The sequence below is a fragment of the Nymphaea colorata genome, chromosome 5, assembly GCF_008831285.2.
Source record: "Nymphaea colorata isolate Beijing-Zhang1983 chromosome 5, ASM883128v2, whole genome shotgun sequence".
Lineage (NCBI taxonomy): Eukaryota > Viridiplantae > Streptophyta > Magnoliopsida > Nymphaeales > Nymphaeaceae > Nymphaea > Nymphaea colorata.
The window spans coordinates 17,397,839-17,422,453 of NC_045142.1; the positions used below are offsets into that span (position 1 = coordinate 17,397,839).

Genomic DNA, 24,615 nt, shown 5'->3' on the forward strand with positions numbered 1-24,615 from the left:
GTATGGTTTTTGTCCCTGACCTATTGGTATAGTTTCTACGAATCACTCCTAAAACATGATTTCTATTAAATTAGTGTTTATATATATATATATACATACAGACCACTTGGGTAAGGGACAAAAGTCAAACCTAAATTTGTGTTAACAAGTATTTTAAACAAAACATGAACTTTTTAATGTATTTATAAACACTAATTTAATAGAAATCATGTTTTAGGAGTGATTCGTAGAAACTATACCAATAGGTCAGGGACAAAAACCATACCCTTTAAATATGATATTGAACGCACCTTTTTTGAAATTTAACCTTTCCAATGTGATGTTAAGGATTTGATGCAAAATATATATTAAGTCAATCATTTTTGGGGCTTTAATAGTGTTTTTATAATAAGCAAAAGTGAATGGCTCTCTAGCATCAACATTTTTTATAATATTAAAATGAACATTTTTCATGAAAACAACTTGATTCGAATCATGTTTTATATGAAAATAGCTTATATATATATATATTAGAATGTTTACATTTTATTTAAAATTTTTTTTAGCAAAACATGCAAGGTCTGGTTTTATCCCTGACCTAAGTGTTTGATTTTTGCCAAAATTTGTCCATATTTGAGATCAAGTTATTTTTGCAAAACGATTGACCTTTGTAAACAAAAAAAAAAAAACATTAGTAATGTAAAAAATGACTGACTTTTAAAAAACTAATTAACTACAACCTTTTGCCCATATAGCTACATAGTAATGTGTGTGCATATCTCACTGAGGTGCATCCAATGCACATTGTTTTTTATGGCTACAAATAAAGGAGCCCTTATGGATGTTAATGGGTCAGACCGAACCAGGGATACTGGATCTGAATTAATCAAAATTGATATAATTTGATTCCGACCTAAAGTTTAGCTCCTGATGTATTTTTCAAAAGCAATTCTGGATTTGAGTAGCAAGCTTAGCCTGTGATCAGATAAATCTGACCCAAAAGTAGGACATGTCAATTTGGACCTTGCCCATATATTACTCGAATATCAAAATATGAACTCCATTAAAATGAATCAAAATTAAATGTCGTCCACAGATTTTTTTTTTTTTTTTTTATTGTTAACCAAATCAAATTTAAGGAAGTTTGAGAAAAGGGATCTCAGTTCTGAACCCCATGATATACTAAAGAGTAACATAATTTGGATCCACTAATTCATGGAACCGTGTTTGGTTCTTCGCTAGAAGAGTTGAATAGCAAACAAAAATGCCATTATAAATTATATCTGTTTAGCGCTTCTTATAAACAAGGATTAATATTTGTTTAACGGCGGTGAAAATGAACACTCGGGCTATTCCAGCTGATGGCGATACTGGCACTAATTTAGCGCCAGAAAAAGAAGGTAAGTGACACTTCTATAACGCCAAAAAATATCAACTGCAGCCATATACAATAGCGCCAGAGTTAAACCCTAAAATAGTGCCAGAGCTGACGGCAAATGTTGTAGTGTATTCAACATAATCAGCTGGTTTTAATTAAACTAGTGTCATCAAAATCGGACTGAATCTGCCTAAATTGGCCCCACTGATTTTGTGGCCGATTCATGATCCCCAAGTGTCAAGAATTAAATAATTCCCCATTTTAGTTAATTTCTTGGAAATGACTTGTTAATATTTTTGGTTGATTCACTTGATCCTGTAAATTGGCAAATTTGGTTCACACACTGATTTTAACAAGACTGTTCTGAACAAATAATGTCTGCATCTAAATGGAAATCAAGGACGTAAGTACTTTTGACTAACCTCATTTTTATAATGTGTGCGATCTATTTGAGTAAGTGAACATTTATTTATCGCGTTTTTTTACATTAATTAATGAAGCCACCAAGTTTTATGATCATGACTCAATGCCAAACGCAATCAGACCCGCCTAAGTTTCATGGAAGAACAGGTTGGTAGATATCAATGCCATCCACAGCAAAGATCAAACCCAGAATCTCAATAATGAGAATAGATGTACAGAAAACGTCACCACCAACCAAAGTCCGGGTGAATGTGAGGGGACCCTGCTTCCCAGATGAGACGCCGAACTCCTTTCTTCCCTTTGCTCCTCCTAGGTGTTGGAGTCGCAGCAACAGCATGGCACCTTTGACAAGCTTCTCTTATGTGCAGCACGATCACCAACAGCATCTACCAAGCGACAGACTTCAACAACAGCAGGAAAAGAGGAAGAAGAAGAAGAAACAAAAGAAGATAGGTTAGATTCACAGGTTTGCTTATGGGAGGCACGATGTAATCACCTCAAATTTTTTCAAAATATACACTCTTTTACCAAAACACAAAATCAAATTTTTTTGGATCTAAATTAGATCCAAAACTACAATTCAGATTCAAATCAAGCATTTCAAACCCAACATTCGAAATTAAGTTCGAAACGACAAAATTTGAGCGTCGCGCGTGCACAGACATTTCCTTTGTTTAATGAACTCATTTTTCATGCCAAAAAGTGTTTTTAAACCCAAGTCGCACGCTCGAACGTGTCGACAATTGGCTGAACCAAAATCGGATTTGGAGTGAGTTCGGAGCCACACAAAATGGAGTTGGTCACCCATTTTAACAAAAACATTTTCTTTTACACACTTTAAAAAGTTTTTACGCTTCCTATACAAATAACATTTTTTTGTTTTATTTTATCAAATTTTATTTGATTTTAATACAAAAAAAAAAAAGAGATTTGTGCACGTCGCACAACTAGCATGCGCGCGCACGACAGCGCGACCGCATGACGCATTGTCACGCACCAGCGATCACGCGATCACACAACCGCACATGCTAGCATCGCCACGCGTGACCGCGCATGCCATGCACGCCCTCAAGCACAAAAATACGCTCGCATGCATGGCTAAACCTCATTTTTAAAAAAAAATCTACCGTTAGAAGCCTATTTTGAGTGTTTTAAGTGGGCATTACCCCTGCCTAAACCTCAATAATGGATTTACAAGCTTAATGGTCATATAAGATAGCTCTAAAGCTTCTATTTTAGAGTCAAGAAGCTATGCTTGAGTGCACCGGAAGCATGAGAAGGTGAAGTAATATTTAATTTCATGATTGAACCATACTTTTTTTTTTTTTTAATATAGTCTTGTTTTGCTTCTCTCATTTTTCTCGCTTCTTTATCTTTCTATGTTCATATGAGATAGTTCTCAATCTCTATTTTAGAATCAAAAAGCTATGCTCGAGTGCACCCAGAGCATGAGAGGAGATGCTATTTTATTTTTTGATTGCATCATGTTCTATCTTTTCTTGAATGTAGTCTTATTGTGGTGTTTTTTCTTTTCTCTTTTCTTCATCTCTTCATGGTCATATGAGATAGCTCTCAATCTCTATTTTAGAGTCAAGAGACTATGCTAGAGTGCACCGGAAGCAAGGAAAAATAAGATGACATTTATTTTATGGTTGAACCATATTCTCTCTCTTTCCTAGAATATTGCTTGGTTTCAAGATATTATCCATGCATAGTTGTTTGATTTTCTAATGCATAGTAAGAATGAGTGTTTGGGGTTGAGATTTCTTCATTTTTATGTTGATTTTTTATTTTCCATTGCATATGTACATGTTAATATGCATTTGTATGTCATTTTGCGTTAGTTTCCTTTTAATCAGTCTATTAGAAATCCTAATGAGCATCTTATTGTATGGTTTGTTCCTCTTCCATATCCAACGGTGGAAAAAGTATATTTCATTGTAACCAACGAAATGATTATGTTTATGTTCATATATAAAAATATTTGAAATCATGTTTCCCAAAATATGTTGAAAAAACTCTTTCTAATATGACTTTGGAGACTTAGCTTGGACTCTTAAATGAGTTCAAGCTCCCCTCCGACCTATATCAAACTTGAAGTCGGTTATTTTTCATTTCTTGATTTTTAATCTCATGAAGATGTGTATGTATATACATGTTATATACATATATGTGCATATGATGATTTTCTTTCATCTCTCTCTCTCTCTACGTTTTCATACTTTACAAATTTTCATATATATATGAATACATATGTATATGTGTTTTATTTTCTATCTCTTGAATTTTTTATTTCTCTTTTCAAGTAAATATATTCAATTACAAATTTTCTTATAAATACACATATAAGTATGTATATGTATTTTTCTTATCCTCTAAAAATCTCTTTTCCTATTCAAATCAATATCATTTTTTACAAATTTTCATATATGTACATATGTGATGGTATATACACGTATATGTACATCATTTTCTATATATCTCTCTCTCTTTTTGTGAGAGTATTTCAACTTTTTCATTCTTTTTAACATTTTTCTGTCATGATCTTTTACTTACGAACTTCATCAAAACTAAAAATCAAGTAATGACCCAATATTGGATTCATGGTTGATGGTCTACAACCCCAATTTATTTTCAAAAAATTTTCCTTCTTATATATGATAATTATGAAAACAAAAATTTTAGATGTATGTTATAGTAGAAATGTTTATAGATGAATGTTGTGGTAGGAATGAATTACTTTCTTTGAATCATATAGTACCAATGCATTCATTCATTCTCACTCACTTAATTTCACTTATTATCACAAGCACCTCTCTAAAGAACTTAAGTAAGATGAGACGGAACTCTAAATAGGTAGTAACTGAATTAGAGCAAAATCTCAAACCTACTTAAAGTCTTAAGAGAACACTAAGAAGTCGTTTGATTGTTGTCCATTGGGACAGGACAGACAGGACGTCCTGTCCAATACACTACTGTTCTGTCCTCTTGGACAATTGTGTTTCTTGTCCAGCGTTTGATGATTTTAAGAACAGAATACTATGTTCTTTTTGTCCAGCGTTTGTTTCGCATGTCTGTTCTGTTAGCTCTGTCTGTCCTGTCCGACGTTTGTTCGCATAATAAACAAATCTAATTACAATAATAAAAGATAAATTAGAAATTTGTCTGCAATACCGAATACCTTGTTGGTAGTCACGAGCACCAGAATGGGTGAAAAAGATTATAATATGTCCAACTAAACATTTCTGGACACGATGATACATAACAATGGCTCCTGGTGATCTTTAAAATGAAGTTTCATTCACATAGGGAAGAAGAGAGCAGTACAAGACAACCAAGTTTTTTTTTTTACCATCTTTTCCACATGAAGAAGAAAGAAGTCCAGGACAATAACAATAAGTTCTTATACTTTCTTTTCACTTTTTCCTTTTCACTTCTTTTCTTTCAAAACTCATGTGAACATTGGATACCCATCTAAGGAAAATTCTTGCTGCACCCTAGCCATTCATGCAAGGAGCCAATAATCTTCATTTCCCCAACTTTTTTTTTTTCTAAAAACAAGGACCTAACTTCACTTTAACCCCAGAACTAGTGCTGGCCTTGCTACAAATTATAAAAAGACAGGACATATTTATAGGGTAGAACATCCAAAACGGCAGCAGAACAATGAGTCATCATCATCTAAGATTCCATAGTACACGATGCGGATCATCATCAACATCATCATGCTGCAGCAACTGTTTCAACTTTCCCGGAGGGCTAGAGATATCATCTAACACTTCTTCTTTTTCTCATCGATGTTCATCTGCTGCTGCCTGCACTCTAGACTACAGTATGCAGTATCACCCCTGACCAAAACAAGAAGGAGCACCGAAACAGAGCTAGAGTTAGCTGATGATTTTTTTTTTATCAACATATATTGGTGACTGGCGAGAGGAAGGAATCTACGCAGTCTAAAGAAATCATTTCTAATAATGATGAGAACATGCTTCTTCCTTCTAAGTTACACATTCTAATCCTCTTTCTATATATATATATATATATATAAGAGAAGAGATCATCTGCAGAAATAAGTTCAGTAGAAAAGAAAAGGAGAAGATAGAGAACTAGTCCCTGACAAAGATCTGTAGCAGGTGAGTTTCATTCTCTTTGTCAAGGGAGGACGTGAATTATATGCTCTTAGTCTTTTCACTGTTCTCAGTAGATGCCTATTCATATATGCTGTAGGATATATGGTAAACACACAAGACACCTTTCTTCCTGAACATAAAGGAGAGCTAGACATAGAGCACAAGGAGAGTTCCCTGAAGTCTAAGGGCATGCATGCTCAGCCTAAAAGAAGAACTGTGTTGTTCTAGCTGCGAGGAAAAATAAAAATTTGCCTTTTCATTTGCATTTGGAACTGTGAAAAACGGTAGGGAATAAATCAATCAGATTTGGGTTCTTATACATGAGGTTCAGATGACCTAATATAGCATGAAGGACGCCACAAATTGGAATCACATGATTTTGAGCAATGCCATCTGGAATCATGTTAAAGGGTACAATAGTGTATTGAAGCCCTGAATCTCTAGAATTCGCAACTTTCAACATATAATTGGCCTCAAACATCAGCCCAAGAACATCAATATCTCAACTCCTTCCAGAACCATCTAGGTTTACCAGAAACATAGAACAAATGCTTGTTTCAGCACAAGCACTTGAAAGTTGAATGTGAGAAACCTCACAACAACTGAGGGCCTTGAAGTCACCTAAGCTTATCGGTGAGAAATCTGCGCGAAAGAGTGAAGTCCCTTCCTCAGGCGGAAAAGAGGAGGTGCGGCGACGGTTCCTCAGGTGGAGCAGATGACTCTGCGACGTCGACTAGAGGAGAACGATTGCTAAGGCATAGCAGATGAGTCTACGACATCGAGAAGAGGAGGTGTGACAACGATGCTTAGGGGCCGCTGCGAATGCTCTCCTCTTTCAGAAGATCGAAAATTCGTCTGATTAGGGCACAAAAATTCGTTAGAGAGGGGAAGGGCGGTGGGCAGGTAGGGGAAGCAAAGATTAAGAAAAACAAAAAAAAGGAAGCGCTTTCTATTCGACAAAAGGCAGCATCGGGGCCGAGAAGGGCTAGGGCAGCTTGACGGTGAAGACTAGGGTAGAGACGGAGGAGAAAGGCAGCACGGGGCCGAGAAGGAGGAGAAGGAGAGAAACACGACGGGAACAGGCACAGAGATGGAGGAGAAAGGGGGGCAGAGATGGAGGAGGAGAGAAAGGCAATGGGTCGACCGGTTGAGGGCTGGAGGTCGGGGCTCGTGGTTGTCGGGGCAAGAGAGGGGGCGGGAGAGGAAGTGTCCTGTCTCGTCTGTTCTGGGGAAAAGCTCGGAACGAAAGGGACGGAAAAACTATTTATACTTGTGTCTAGCTGTTCATCGTGTCCAGCCTGTCCTGTGGACAGCGTTTGACGAAAAATTTGAGTAGACAGGACACACGTGTCCTGTGGCCATCAAACGACCTCTAAAGTGACTTTAAAATGATTTCCCAAGCTTTTCGAATAATCTTTACAAAGATTTTTCAATTCTAGCTTTCTCTAAAATATCACATTTTGAAGTTATTCTTCAAAAATCTTTTCAAAAGTTTGAAACATCAAACTTTCAACATTTTTCTCAAACACAACGTCACATTTAGAATAAGAGGGATGTTCAGCGAAAATGAAGTGCATCAATAATAAACACAGTCCTTAGATTAATTATTCTTGGTAAAAGCACCGGGAACGATCGACCTTCGTACAGGCGGGCGAGTCCCTTTCTCTCTAATTTTCAAAACAGACTCATTTTTCTAGAGCACTTTAAAACCAAAGAACCAAAATTTTGGGATGCGAACACGCTGCTAAGTTTAATCGAAGATAAACCTTCATATGAACATAAGCTGGGCTTTATAGCCCACCTCCCATGATTTCCTGAATCCCTGCAAATGGTTATGGTGGGGTGAATTTTTGGCAAGCTTGTACATGGTAACTTATTAAACTTTAATTTTGTTTAATGAAATTTTTTCATTGGGAAATTAGTTTCTTTACAATTTAATCTCGTAACTGCAAGAGCTCTTGCAGTTACGAGGTGAAGGATAGGGATCAGGGCCACTATCCAATGTCTCCTACTTGGCCATGATACCGTCAGTTTGCTTCGACTATGCGTGGGTTTTCTTGATCTTTAGTTATGAGGTTTTTCATAACCGGTTTGTCCATTGTAACTTGAATTTCGTTCATGGTTTATAGCGAGCTTTTCCATCGTAATCTTTCATATATATCTTAGCATCATATGGGTTACGTGCTTAGTAAACAAGTTTTCATATATTCCCTTAGTTAGGGATCTACTACCATGTCATTGGTTGGCATGTATTTAACTGATATTTTAATTTTCTCAATCATTTCATAGACATAATGGTATTTCACCATTATATATTTACTCTTTGAGCTAACAACTCCATTTTTCATAAGTGATATCACTATTTGATTATCACAGTATAGTTGAACTGGTTCACGATCAAGATATAATTTCAAGTCTTTCAAGAACAGATTTATCCAAACAACAAAGGCACAACATCATATATTGCATACTCTACTTCTTGTGTATGCTGAGCAACACATTTCTATTTCTTATAAGACCGGGCTATTGCACTACCTCCAAAAAAAAAGACGTATCCAGATATGGACTTACTATCGTCTTTACAACTAGTAAAATCTGCATCGGTATAGCCAATTAGAGTTATCACATCGGCTTGATAGGATAATTTCAGTCATTTAGTTCCTTTAATATACTGAAAAATACTTTTAACTGCTTGCCAGTGAAACCAACCAAGATTACTTTGATAACGACTCACAAGACCAATAAGAAAACTTATGTCTGGTCTCGTGCAAAGCATTAAATACATTAGACTGCCAACAACATGTGCATATGGAATATTTAATTTCTGTTGTCCTTTACCAGGACAATCACTTTTGCTTAAATTAGCTCCTTTAGCTATGGGATTTCCAATAGATTTGCAATCATCCATTTGAAATTTCTTTAAAATATAATTAATATATTGTTCTTGGCTCAAACTCAAAATTCTCGAGTGATCTTTATTCCCAATATACAAGAAGCTTCATCCATGTCCTTCATTTTGAATTCTCATTCAACCAAGTTTTTTTTATATACTATATCATTATCATTTCCGATCAATAAAATGTCCTCGACATATAATGATAGGACACAAAAGAAACTTCAACTTTTCCATATATATACAAACTGATCTAGTTCATTTTCTATGTATTCAAGTTTTGTAATTGTCTTACAAAAGGCAAAATGCCACTCTCTTGGTGATTGCTTCAAACCATAAAGTGATTTATTCAACTTATACTCTTTGTCTTCACTTTCTTTAATGATGTATCTCTGTGGTTGAGTTATATATATAGCTTCTTTTAACTCACCATTCAAGAAAGCAGTTTTCACATCTATTTGATAAATATTCAAGTCATAGAAGACTGTAATAGCCAAAATTATTCAGATTGATGTAAATTTTACTACCGGCGAATAGGTTTCTAAGTAACCAATTTATTTCTTTTGAGAAAAACCTTTTGCGACCAGTCTAGTTTTGTATTTTTTGATTGATCCGTCAACTTTATACTTTTTCTTTATCACCCATTTACACTCAATGAGTCTTTTATCCTTAGGAAGATCTACTAGTTCCCAAACTTTATTCTTTACTATGTATTTGATTTCTTCATTCATAGCGTTTACGTAATCTGACGATTCATGCGAGTTTATCGCTTCATCATACGTCAGATTGTTAGACATTTTGTCAATGTCTGCTAAATAGCATAGCTCATCTGCAAGATATACACAGTAATCGCTCAAATATGAAAAAGGATCTCTAAGTCTTTTATGTCATAACAACGTCTAAGATAATGAGGTATTCATATTAGTTGGCTCATTACCAAACTGTTTTTCAGTCGGTTTATTACTAGATTGTTCTTCAAACGAATCATGTTCAACTAGTTCTTTACCAATCTGTTCTCCCGTCGATTTATTACCAGACTAATCTTCTGAATAAATCATATCATCCAATAGATCGTTATAAATCTCTCATTGGATCATTGTCTTTGTTATTGAGTTCTTATAAGAACTCTGCATCCATATTTTCTACAAGTTTGATAGTTGAGTGATATAATCTGTAGCCTTTGGATCCTTTTAGATATTCAATAAACACACATTTTACTGATCTGTTATATAGTTTGTCCATTTTTTTATCTAAACTTTTCAAATATGCTACAGATCCTCGTCTCCCGAGCTGTCTTAGATCTAGTTTACATCAGTTCATCTCTTATAAGGAGTGGTTGAAACTGCTTTACACATCACTCGATTTGTTGTATACATAGTTGTTAACACAATTTCACCACTGTGTTGGGTCTTGGGTCGTTGCCGGAGAAGAAACACAAGCGTTTTAGGGTCTTTCGAAAGCGAACAAGGTGGAATCTCCAGCTATGCAAGAAACGGCGAGTTTCCCTCCAACCGTTCTCAGAGGACACGACCAGCTTATGGTTTCTATAAAAAAACAACGGTGGTTTGTCAAGGTCTAACAGAAAGGAATACGACGAAGGGTTTCAGACAGGGTGTTCTGGAAAATCCATGCTCTCACGTGTTTGCTTGGACAAGGGCCGTAGTGATTCTCCAGTTGCGTCAGAAGGTCCGGTTAATAGAAAAAAAAAACAAAGTTCTTAGAGGCTCAAACCGCAAGAGACTCCTTAGAAGTAACATTCTCTCTGTCTTGCGCATGTAACCTATCTTATTTCTTGTTGTTCTTATTGTTTTTCTTTCAGAATCCGCTATCAGAATTCATGACAGACTTCAAGCTTTGGTTTAAAGCTCAACACTAGTCTCTGTCTCCTTAAATCTCAAGGATATAGTGCTGTATCTTCTAGAATCAGCACGTAATCAAAATACGTTTGAGCCTAAGAAAAATTATTTCTATTCGAACTGGCATGCTTCATAAATTCTGTTTATTATTATCAAGCATGCTCGCATGATCTTTAAAACAGCATCATAAATTGACGCGTGCGCAGGTAGTATAATCTTCACGAGCACCACAAAGGTCGGATTTCACTTACTGGAATTCGGCTAGTGGCTTTGATATCAATGTAGAAGTCGTGACAATGGAGCGACACCTTTGACAAGCTTCTCTTCTGCACGGCACGATCACTGGCAGCATCTACCAAGCGACAGACTTCAAGGAAAAGAGGAAGAAGAAGAAGAAACAAAAGAAGATAGGTTAGATTCATGGTTTTGCTTTTAGGAAGTGCCGCTAGTTTTAATCGAATATTAACCTTCAGATGAACATAAGCTAGGCTTTTATAGTCCACATCCCAGGATTTCTCGAATCCTAGCAAAGGGTATGGCAAGAAGAATTTTTGGCAAGCACGTACATGGTAACTTATTAAACTTTAATTTTGTTTAATGAAATATTTTCATTTGGAAATCAATTTCTTTACAATTTAATCTCATAACTGTAAGAGGGCCCCCTTGTAGTTACGAGATGAAGGATATGGCTCAGGCCCTCTATCCAACATTGAGGTCTAGAGTTATGTCAGAACCTGGATGAACATATGGCTATTCCATTCTACTCGGGAATAGCACCTGCCACCAGTGGCAGAGCCAAGGTAGGGCCTGCTTGGGCCTCGGCCGTACCTCAAAAAAAAAATTAAAAAAAATTATATGTAAATTTTGAAAAATTTCACTTGCTCTATACAAAATTTTTGACAAATGATATTTTGGGCCCTAGTCAAAATTTAGAAACTTTAATTCGATCTCCCTCATGAAAAATTTTTGATTCTGTCCCTACCTGCCATCTTAATTTTACAGTCCAAAAAATAATGTCCATGAGAATTAAAAATGGCTAAGCTCTCACTTGCTTGCCAGCCCGACCAACTGCGCTAGCACCAACCAAAGTCACAAATCATTTCTATGTAATGGAAGGGTGGGCTTGAGAACAGTTAAAGGAAATCAAGAGTTCAATAACCATGGGCGTCTCCTGGCATTAGCTAATTAAGAGCAGCCTGCCCAAGTCAATTAAAAAAAAAGGATCTCATCTTATCGCGCTGGATCTACAACTGAGTTTTCTTGATTGGCATTCATTATAAATATCAAATTTTGTGTTCAGAACACATTTTGAGAGTTTCGCAAATTATCACAGTTTCATATTTTTTCCTTTTCATTGTCATATTGCTGGTGGGGGCCACTGCCTACACGACCTCTGAAAATTTATATTATGATGGAGTTGAGCCCAGATCCAACCACATGCAGTGTCCATACCAAACCCTGGTTTGTGCCCCATATGTACCCGACCTACTGAGCTAAAGAGACTGGTCAGTGCCGCTCAAGCCCAATTTTTCTAACCACTGATAATTATAATTAAAAGGAATGGTTAGATATCTGCTGGTTGGAAAGAGACTAGTCATTAGTTCAATTTTTATGGGCATCAACCTCTTACATGAGCCCAAACGTAGGCATAGGAGGTGAAGGTAATAGAAAGCAAGGTGGTTCCTCGTAGTTTTCTTTCATTAAAGCTGTAACTACTAACTAGAAGGAAAACCTCTCCACGGATGCAAATGGTGTAGTTATAGTTTTAATAGTTTAGAGCAGTGGCGGTGCTATCCACAAAAATTACTTTATTTACATATATAAACTTCATCAATTTTTAGTTTTTTTTTTTTGCTGCAAAAGCCTGCCCGAGGAAGCTCACATATGAGTGCCCCCTTAAAGTTTGAAATTTAAACTTACAGTACCCTCAACCAAAAATTTTGAGCTCTGCCACTGGTTTCTAGAGTTTGATTTTCTCATGGACTTAGCCGATCTAAAGCTTTTCCCGTGCATCCTACTCCAAAAAAAATCACCAGATTATAATAAAGAAAGGTTCCATTACTTAGGTCACGTACTTTGATGCTTAATTAACTCAATATTATCAGGTTTTTTTTTTTTATCGGCTGTTCCTAAACAGGGGCAGAGCCAAAAATAATAATAATAATAACTAGGGGGTATTAGCTATACAAGTTTAAATTTTTAAAGAACACTAATATGTAAATAAGAAAAAGTACTTATGAATATCAATATAAAAACAAGAAGCTTTTTAGAGTTGGAGTAGACAATATGCAATTGTCCACATGTAGCTCACACCTGTCTCTGCCTCTGGTCTCAAATGAATCAACTGATTCAATTCCATGGCCGCGTCAAGAGTGCCCACATGTTGATGTCTTCAGATGTATAGAAAGCTTCACCACCAACCAAAGTGGGTGAATGGGAGGGGACACTGCTGCCCGGATGAGACACCAAACCCTGCTTACCTCTATGCCTCGGGTTTAGAGCTATGTCGGAAGCTAGATGAAAATAGCACCTGCCACCTTAATTTTACAGCAAAAAAAAAATGCCCATGAGGATTAAAATGATGACTGAGCTCTCACTGGCTTGCGCTAACACCAACCAAAGTTACAAATCATGTGTAAGTAATCGAAGTTTGGGCGAGTTCAATAACCATGCGCCTCCTGGCATTAACTAATTAAGAGCAGCCTACCCAAGTCAATTAAAAAAAAAAAGGATCTCATCTTATCGCGCTGGATCTACAACTTGAGTTTTCTTGATTATTTGACTAGCATTCATTATAAATATCAAATTTTGTGTACATAAAACTTTTTGAGTTTCGCAAACTATCAGAGTTTCATATCTTTTCCTTCTCATTGTCGAATTGTAAAAGATTCTTCTTGGCTGGAGTTTTACATACTGTTTCACTGCACCCAACCATCACCAGCTGTGATCATTGGGCACATATTCACATGCAAATTTATTGCGTTCAACAAGAAGCAGGGAATAAATGGATGGGAGCCATATCCCCCAGCCGAGTTGCACCTCAAGAAGCTCTCTCTCGACACGAATGAGCTCAAGCTTGAGAGCTCGGCTCATGGATCGCTCAACTCAAGCTCGAGTCAAGCTTCACAATGGTTAAGATCAAGATCAGGGGACTGTGACAGAACGAAACTTTGAAAACTCTTACCCTAATTTTTCTAAGCTTGGAAATTTAGTGAATCGAGTTTAAATGAGTCGAGTTCCTGCAATTCAAACTCTAAACTCTACCCATTTAACAGCTCGAACGTAAGTTTAATAAACAAGTTTCGTAGTTGTCTTGACTCATTGTTCAACCCTAATTCCAAATGATTATAAACTAAATTGATCCGGATGCCGTGGTCTATAATTTAATTGCGAGTTCTTAAATCATCCATCAAAATTATAGCTGATGAGTTGGTCAAATGGTGCTGCCATACATAGGAGACCTCTTGAACCTCATCAAGAGTTACCCCCACAAGACTGTAATTTATAATTAACATAATTAAAGTTAGTCCAAGTTGCAGCAAGGCAATTTAATGCCAAGGGAGAGCTGCTTGGAAATCTTGGAGCAATTTGCTTGTCTGCTGTTACTGCAGCTTCAGCGTAGTGTTGGCATGTTGCTCCCTTTTTAAGGCACGGTTGTCAGATCTCCCCTTAGCGGCTTAATTCCTTGACCAATTATGTGATTTGAACCCAAGCACCATTTCTTTTGGAGAGAAGTAATCGTTTAACCAGAAAGAAGCCACCACTTGCGAATAAATGAAGATCGCGAATAAATGAAGATCCATTGGAACCAAGCGTGAGGCTTTGAAAAAATAAATAAAATATTTGCATGAAATTTACACACTATTATTGTACTTGTATGAATCTGCCCTCCATAAAATAATATGTTGCAGTAGTGTTTTATGAATGTGTTTCGTTTTTTACGGTAAATTCATGAAACCTTTAACTGTTTGTGTAATGAAACTTTTAACTGTTTGTGTATTATTATTACGTTGTTACTGTTTCATAAATCTATTTTTAAAAAATTAGTGAGATCATAAAACAACATATTCTAATGTTTCATAAATCTGTTGCATTTTTAAGACAAAATCATGAAATAATAATACGTCATGTTATCGTAGATGTACCCTGGAAAAATCATCTATACGAAAAAACTCACTTTTGGTATGATCAAACTAAGAACCGGTGCCATGTTCACTTCCATAATCCAAGCTGTGTTTGAGTTGGGTACTCAATCCGATTATTTTTTTTCAAAAAGGGGCATGTTTATGCGAAGGCTAATTTGATGTTTTAAATATTTTTTTTTATAAATATGTCTTTTATTGCTATGGTGCTATATATATATATATATATATATATATATATAAACCCAATTTAAAGCTCGAAATCATAGTCCATAAATAATCATTTCAATTTAATATTTAGTTCACCTATCTATTTGTGCCCTAGTCTACCACCTGGAGGTATATTTAAGACCTGTCATTGCAAGCCCTCTGCCCAATGTTACTCAAAGTCAGAGAGACCGTATCGATAACATTATTTCATGGTCATTTAAAAGAGCAGCTCTGCAGTCACCATTGGCGATCATCCTAACGTGGACGCGTGGACGCTTGTTATGAGGACATCTCGTGTTTGGTTTGATTGGCTTTTCAAAGCATCACCAAAGTTGAAGGGACATTGATTACGAATTTTGAATTCTCACCACGCACAAGCGGGTGATGATCGTTCGTTCAAATCACAGAAAAGTTGGGATCAAGTTCACATGAAACTCTGATTTGAACCGTCATCAATATTTGTTCGCCCTTAAATCATATGTTAATTGTCAGCTCCAGTTGCTTTTTGACTACTTAATTGTCGCAAAATGTCATAAAAAATTGACCTAAACAAGGCCATTTGGCTAATTAAACGGCCAAAAAAATAACGAAAGATTAGATCTAGATCTGATTATTAATAATCTGGACTAAATAATTAGTCGGAAATGGGTACATACCCTAATCGGATAAGCACTACCCAACTGCTGATCCGATCCTGTTCATGAACAGTTGGATTGGATGTTCTCTATTATTTATGATGCTGACATGCTGTCAGGGGAGCTTCTGGAATTTTCATGTCTATATATCTACATCCAAGCTCTGACCGAAACCCAGAAAAAATTTTGTGATCCACAGAGGCAAGCAAACTGCCATTGGCTCAATCTCATTCAATTGCATTTATCCTGAACAGGGTGCGTTGTTGAAGAGGTGTTGGAAAAAGTAATTGCATGTGTCTCATTTAATTTGGAAGAGTAAGAAACACTCCTCCCCCTCTCTCTCTCTCTCTCTTTTGCACACAAACACACACACACATATATATATATATAGAGAGAGAGAGAAAGAGAGAGAGAGAGAGTTGAGTAGAGAGAGAAGAGAAAGAAAGACTGTTCATACCTGTTTTTTTACTGAAGCACCAAGAAGAGAAAAGAGAGAGAGAGAGAGTTGATAATATGGGTCAGTATGGGCTTTTTCATCATCTCTAAAGATTAGCGTGTGTTTGACATTTTAAATCATGTTAAAATTTTAAGGTAAATAATTTTTGCAATTATTTTATCTGAACGTTAGTGGATAGTCATAAGCTGAATCGGCTGACATAAACCGATACGGCTCAAACCAACTCCATATGGGCAGATGCTCAATGACCCTAATTCAGGCCTCTGCAATCTCATTGCGGTGAAAGGCTGATACCCAATGTCGTAAAAAATCCGTTACTGACTCGTATCGAAAACGTTAAAGAATGACTCAAGCATGAGACATGACTCTTTGTATCGGAAACTGATTCTTTAAACCTGAATCGGCCTTGCATCGTCAGCAGGATGGGCCGATATGTACTGACCGACCGATACGGGTTGATATGCATTGATGATATTCAGTACCGAGTTATGGTCTGTGGCCTGAATCGGCCCTTTTTGTCAATATCATGGGGGATAGACTTTTATCATGCCCTGTCATAGCGGTTTCTCAGTACGAGAGAAATTCTTTGAGAATTTGTTTCAAAATTTGAGCGCTTATTTGTTAAATCTTAAAAGTTGAGAGGTAGTTTGTAATAATTTGAGCTGCTTTTTGTAATTTTTATAATAAATAAAATTCATGCAATCTTAAGATGAATATATAATTTTAAAAGATTGCTAAGAAAAGGTCAGTGGCTTTGAACGGAAACAAGTGTGGTTGACACTTGACAATTCCTCGCGTCTTGTCCAGTAGGAACTGGCATTGAAAGGGTTCACACAGCCGTATTGACCTCATACGCACCATGGCATCGACAATGTTGACGTGTGAATGTTATAAGTATGGAATTTTCTGTTTTCTGTTCATACAATCTTATCCATATGATCGACATGAATGTTTAATAATTAAAAAAAAACAGTTTTTTATTACGAAATTATATTGTAAATTATCAAGAACGTTGTGATATCTTGAAAAATCAATAGCCAACAATGTGCCAACCGTTCACACTACAAGTTCCATATTTTATGTAATATATGAGTAATATTGTAATTAATCTAGTGCAAATATGAGTAATGCCTTAATATCTAGTAAATTAACGGCTCACAATATTCCAATGTTTAAGAATGCAAAGTTCTTGTTTTTATGTCCAAATGATGTGGCTTAGAACCGTTCATTAATCAAACAAGATACTAAATGGATGCTTAAGGCCTGCAAATTTCAATAGTATATACTCTTCCCCTGGATTCCCCGAAAAATCCAACAGTTATCACAAATTCAGCCTCTGCATACAAAATTTGGAAAACTAAAAAAAATCATGAAAACCTAATTCATGGATCAAACTTTATATGGATTTTAAGATTGTAATCTTTACCGTTCACGACTCACAAAATTCTATATAGGCAACAAATGTTTAATTTCTTTTACAATCTTTCAACGTCTTGCATCCATATTCATGGTTATTAGATTTTTTAATATATATATATATATATATATATATATATATATATATATATAGAGAGAGAGAGAGAGAGAGAGAGAGAGAGAGAGAGAGAGAAAGAGAGAGAGAGAGAGAGAGAGGAATTGAAATAAGTCTGCTACCTTTATGAGCAGTGAGCTTTTGTCAATGAGAAGAGTACACATTATGTGAAACCACAGAATTATGCAACAGACGTGTGAACCCACTGTGAAAGAAATGACGGCACGACATTTTCACTTTCAGCCTCCTGCCCGCTGCATTTATGAATAAAAGGCTTCACATTCAAGTTGTACAAGTTGTATGTAAATCCCCGGAACTTTTGGGCGTCAGCTGTATATATATATATATATATATACATATATATATATAAAGCAGAGAGGAAGGCATATACTAAACGCCTTAAGGGTTCAGCTAGCTTCTGGTCTGTGCAGGCCGTCTGTGAGTGGTGAATTCATCGACCGCAGATATGAATGGTGGTAACAAGAAGTTCGGTGATGAAGGGGCGATGAACTCATCGGAGAAGTCAGGTCCGATTCAGGAAGGAGCTGCCAACGTCAACTTTTTCTCCGTAGATTTGGGGCTCCGGCTGCTGGCCCTGGCGTCGACGATCACCTCCGTCATAGTCATGGTCACCGGGAAGGAGACCAAAACTATTCAGATGCCATTGCTCCTGATACCACTGACCGTCGTCGCCAAGTTCAACTACTCTCCGGCATTTGTGTAAGCTTTCATCTCTCCCTCTCTCGCTTCTGCCTTTGTTCATCTTGCTCTGCAGATTTCTGTGTTTGCCCTGCTGTTCGGGATCTGTTGATGGTGAACGTAATCCGTTAAAAATGCAGATCAACGTGTTAACGATAATGGCAGTAAAGAGTTACTTCAAAGTAAGCGATATTTTCTGGAAATATCTTGTGCTTTGAGAAAAACAAGTTCTTGGGCAGTTTCATTTTTCTGTAGTTGGTGGCAAAAATGATACTAGATCATGATTTTGGTAGCATGGCAAATGATCGATAATCATGGATTTGCTCATTAAAGTTGCCCAAGATCGTGAAATCTGTCGCGTTTGATAATGATGTTGGGGCAACCAATATTTGTTTATCGAAGAAAGTACTCATTTGCTTGAAGCTCCCAGCCATGTGTAGCTTAAGCCTCTCAACCAATCGCCATTTTTTTTCCTTTCATTTTCCTTCTAGCCAATTGCTATTTGAAAAATAATATAGTCTTTTTAGATGCGGCTGCCGTTAATAGTCAGCGAATATTTATAGTCTTCATACCAAGTATTATCAGCAATTTGGTTGATTGTAAATCACGCAATCTCTTTCTGCTAATTTGTGTCAACTATTCAATCAAGTAGTGAACCTGTACTGCTTATTATAGTTCTGTGATGATTTATCAATGCAGTAAAATATATGGAAGGGTTCACGTCTAGGTTTATATATATATATATATATATCCCAAGTTATTTAATTCTGTATGTAGTTCAGCTCATTCCATCATTTTATGTCCAAGATCCTGAACTATGAAATTCATGGCCTTTATTTCTTTTCGAACTTTCTTCTATGTGATCGTTAATTTATAAGAAATAAGAAGATGGAAAGATCTAAAATGGTCATGAGAGTTCGGGCCATTGTGATAATTCACTTTTCTTCAAGGAAAATGAGATATGTGCAATATAGATCTGTGGTTCTACATCAAGAATTGTTCTATCTAGTGGGGGGAAAATTTTCTAAAATAGTGACAGAGCTAGAAACCAAGGTGATGCGCCGGCGACGGGCTGGCTATGTAAAAGGCAGCCGGAACTTAAATCTCTCATTGAAGCAAAGTTCATAGCTAGATTCGGACGCAACCTCACAGGGAGAAAGTCTCCCCACCTTCACTCCAATCAATGAAAGAACGACAACGCATAAAAAGTCTTAAGTTCATTGATTGAATGGGCAACTGCACAGACGGCAAATTCAACCAATAAGGATCTATTTCTCACAAAATTGACTACTCGATAAAGATTTATGCATATCTGACATCCACCACTTGTGAAGAGCTAAAGCTCCTGCCAAACCCTTTGACCCCATAAGATACAGAAAAGATACAGAATGCACTTTTAATGTCTCAAGGTGCCACCCTTGTGTTTCAACTCATGTAGCGGTGACTCCTCTTTTATGCGCTGCCGCCATAGGAGATCCATGGTTCTTTAAAGACTAGATACCGATCAGACCCACCCCATGGCATCAACTCCTTGAGAGATGCCAATATCTTTGAACCTTAAGGATGTACATGTGACCTTTTCACAAATGCTACGTGCTTTCGTGTGATTGTGTCCCTTCGGCCTTAGGAAAGGTCACCTGTACATAACATCCATCACCTGATTGGCCCTCGAAATACCTCATTTTCTTCTCCCCTTGACTAGGGTTCACTTTTCCAACAAGTGTGAGTTAGCAACCTGTCATTTGGGGAACCGTGACAACAATATATATATATATATATATACATATATATATATATATATATAATCAAAGGCATGCGTATACATACAAACAGTCAAAAGCATGCATACACACGCATACATAAAGCAAGCAGACACATCTACACACGTGATATGAAAATGGCTTTTCGAACGTCTTAACATAACTGTTGGGAACAACCCGATTAATCCAAGCGGCTGTGTGATGTTGATGATGCAGGTACCTTGTGGTGGCCAATAGTTTGGCCTCGCTCTACAATATCTTCGTGCTTTCTATTTTGGCTCCATCCGTGAAGAAAAAAGCGTGCGTTCACACCTTGTTTCGCCTGGTTGTTCTTGACACGGTAAGTCTTAAAACTATCTTTGCCGCTCTTCTTGTTGCTTTTGTTGTTGTTGTTGTTAATATTGCCAGCGAATTAGCGGATTTCATTATAAGTAGATATTGGTGGTAGATATATCAACATATAATAATGTTTAAATAATTAAAAATAAGTCAGTCTGAACGTGGCACTCTAGTAACTCCCAGTAGAACCGAAGTCTGACAACATTCGTTGTCTTTTTTACTCCATGACTTTTCTCTGTTACCCTCGAGGATGAGACCGACCTGATAATAATTTATGCTTCCATTTAATGGCGGCCAAGTTCATCAACTTGTTCACTGGATCAGTGGTGATAATGGCATAGGTTCGTGACAGTGGCATAGGTTCGAGACAGTGGCGGAGCAACGTTCTGGCTGCCCACAAAATTTATTTTAGTTATATATAGAAATTTCGTTCATTTTCAGTTTTTTTACATACGAATGTTTTTAAAATTTTGATATTTTAAATTTAAAGTGCCTTTTAGCCGGAAATTTCTAGCTGTTCGAGAAATCAGAAGTTCATGACTCTGATCTCCTACAACGCCAGTGAGGAAAATGTATGATCTTTCTTGGATCTTCTAGTTTGTGGAAAGAATGCGTCTTGATCTGCAGCTTCAGCTTTTTGCATTGAGATGTCGTTGTAAGGGATTCGGCGGACACCTGACTGATCCGATTCAACTTTTTTACAAATCCAGTTTAATAAGATCTTATATAATTTGATTTAGATTTGGACGTGGGATTCAAGTTCTATTTTCTTGAAATTGATTCTGTCGCTGACAAGCATAAGATCCGACACTTATGGGGCATTTGATAGCGTTGAATTTGAGATCCTCATGATTTAAAAACCATGGATTTAAGATCCAACCTTCCTTCCTGCGATCTTAAGTCCAGTCTTGTCTCAATGAAAACAAGTAAAATAAGGTTCTTAAGTATAGAGTTTATGTCTGACCTGAGATCTTTAGTTCGATTAACCATGGATCTTATTATGATTTTTATTTTTTTTTGGTACATCAGCCAAAGCATGCCACGCCAGATCCAGATTGCATCCATAAATTTCAAATCCAAAATAATCAAACACCACCTTATAGGTAATTGGGTCAGTTTATTGAACCTTAGTCAGATACCAAACTTTGTTTTACATACTGAATTCAAATCTAATTAGTAATCGAGTTCAAATTTCTTTACCAAATTGTACCAAACATACTCAAATTTCAAAGTTTCATGTCCTGTGCGAAACATTCCAAATTCAAAACTTTCCTGTGAAAATTTTCATATGGCAAGTTACTTCATCTTCAGAGTACTAACTCTGGAATTTCACGTGAAAATAACGTCGAAATTGCATCTTCGGAATTAATTTTGTCTTGGTTTTCTTCATGAATATTTTTAAATGACTGCCCCAAGCCATTTGTTGGACCATAATGAACTATAAATGCCTAGTGGCTGAATTTAAATTATTAAGTGTAGCCCGCGTTGAATAATTCAACTTACCTTAAGTTAATAATCTTTAAATAATATATAATCCTCATTGAACTAATAATCATTACTTAACAGCTTAAACTTTGTTCATTGAACAATAATATCCTCTGAAACCCTAACAGCTCACTCAATACGTCAACCTTTTATCTGTTCATTTGTTAGGTGAATAGGTGTTCACTCTCTTTCTCACTTTATATATATATATATATATATATATATATATATATATATATATATATATATATAATTTTATCATAAATATTTAAATTTATTAATGAAAATCGAGACAGGGCACCTGTCCGTCTGCCAGACTGCCTCTTGAGAATATAATATTAGTTTTCCCATTAATTGGATGTAATGGATCGATGAGTTGAGAAATTTACTTTCCAAGGCCGACTAGTTACCCGTAATTCGGAGAAACCATTTATATTTTCCAGTTCTGGAACTAAACCGAACGCAGCTATCGTCTCTACGTTAATTGTCAAATGCAAAGCCCTTTTTGATGACGAAAACCAGCTTTTGGAGTTCTCCATGTTCTCGAAATTGGAAAATCTCGTTTGATACAAGATGGTGTATAAAAATAATAACCAGAGATTGTGCTTGGTGGGAAAGTTCCTTAATTATTTTGCAGCTTTGAAATTCAAAAACATGTAACACCTTGGTATTAAAAAAAAATTGGAGCCTAAAATTTAATATTGTATTTTATTTTTTATACATTTCACAGCCGAATCTGGTCTTTCTGCAAATTAATGCAAGGTGGAGAGAGACGGAAATAGTCAATTTCCCTCATGCTCAGCAATTTAATGCATATAATTAATTAATGATAACCTCCCTACTTTGCTCAATTCAAGGCATAGTTTACACTTGGACCTCCCCCGGCCATATGACAGTCTGGCAATCTATCTATACATATATATGCACATTGAGAGGGTGGGAGGAAAGCCAACTTGCCACTTTATATATATACTACTACTACGTAAATCAGGGATAAAAAACTAGACCCCTTAAAATTGGTTTTTTTAACTTTTTAAAATTAGTATAATATTATTGATATTATCTTAAGAATGATTTGATGAAAAACATATTCAATTCATCACCGTTTATGTCTAAATGTGTTTTTTTAGTAATCTCACAAGATTATCGGATCTTATAATATCAAAATTTTGATGGTAAAAATATTAATATTTTTCATAAAAATATCTTAGACTAAATCATGCTTTATGTTGAATTAACTACTGTTGAAAAAAAATATTAGGATGCTCAAATTTTTTAAATTAGTTTTTTATCTAATTATGAACAATTTGAGGGATTGGTTTGTCCCTGGCCCAACTAAGCAGGGATGTGCAATAAGTAAGCGGAGCTCGAGCTCAATTCGAGTTTTATGAGAAGAACTCAATTTCAACTCGGGAAGCCCAGTCATAGCTCCAGCTCAACTCCATTTGGTTCGCACATTTTTTTTTTCCTTTAAATGAAAATGAAAAGCCTACAAAATGGTATTAAAATTCTTCAAAATCACTTATATAATACCCATGAAGCTTAACAAACAGGATATACATGAGCCAAGTTCAGTTTAGACAAGTTGGGTTTATGTAACTCGAATTCGACTCATTTATAAACTTGAGCTCAACTTGTTCAGTAAAATTCGACTCATTTATAAACTTGAGCTCAACTTGTTCAGTAAACAAGTCGAGCTTGCAAGGGCAAGTTCAACTCAAGCCCAAGTCGTTTCGACTTATTATACATCCTTACACCCAAATGGTGTATGACGAAGGGCACTTTAATCATTTTGAGCACTCAAACTCTTTGTTTATGTTTGGCACCTGAACATCTAAATACATTGTTTTCCTTTTGTTTCCCAGTGTTACATATGTGGCTAACTATCGCAAATGGGATATCGTAATGTGCAGTTGATGGCAGGGATAGTTGCCTCTGCTACAGGTGCTTCTACTGCCGTAGCTTATGTTGGCCTGAAGGGCAACTCTCATGTGCAATGGAACAAGATCTGTAATGTTTTCAATGGCTTCTGCCACCATGTCGGAGCTTCGTCCTTTCTATCCCTCCTTGCTTCCATCTGCTTTGTCTTGCTTATTATGACCTCGGCGTACTCGATCTATCGTCGCAGCCGCTGATCGGCATGACCCCATGCAAAACCCAGCCGGATGTGCCATACGATCACAGTGTTTCATTGCTTGAATTTGCTTAGGCTTTGTTGTTGTTGTTGTTGTTGTTGTTGCTGCTGCTGCGGCTGCTGTAGTTTGAGGCTTAGTGGCTGGTGTTGTGGCTTCAGGGAGCTGGCTGTGATTGTGAATTGTATAATGGATTCATTATCAACGTTGGTTTGCATGTATGCTTCTTGCTTGGACTTTTGTGTAAGATTTCTTGCTTGTGTATGTGCATGTGTTTGCATGTACGTATGTGCTTAGAAGGGATTGATCTTAACAGATTTTATATGATAGACTTGTTTGGTTGGCATCTAGTAATTGGATGGGCCGAGTATATGTGAGTATTAATTTTATACTACTATTAGAGGAGATCGAGTTGCAACATATATGCATTAAAAAGAAAAAAAGAAGGGGGAAGTTGGGGTACTGTGGAAAAAAAGAAATGTCTTTTTTGGACTTTTAATTGTCCTTGTAGGGGAATTCGCTTTTAATGACTAGGGGTATTTTGGTCATTGCACACTACTGTACAC

At 36.4% G+C, this 24,615-nt stretch overlaps 1 protein-coding gene across 1 annotated transcript; it reads left to right on the forward strand.

Moving 5' to 3' along the window:
- The first annotated feature begins 17,963 nt into the window (after positions 1-17,963).
- Positions 17,964-24,403, forward strand: LOC116254434 (CASP-like protein 1D1). The gene is made up of 3 exons (XM_031629825.2): positions 17,964-18,354; positions 20,310-20,433; positions 23,831-24,403. Exons 1-3 carry the CDS (start codon positions 18,101-18,103, stop codon positions 24,050-24,052), a joined length of 600 nt encoding a protein of 199 aa, XP_031485685.1. The 5' UTR covers positions 17,964-18,100; the 3' UTR covers positions 24,053-24,403.
- Positions 24,404-24,615: the final 212 nt, after the last annotated feature.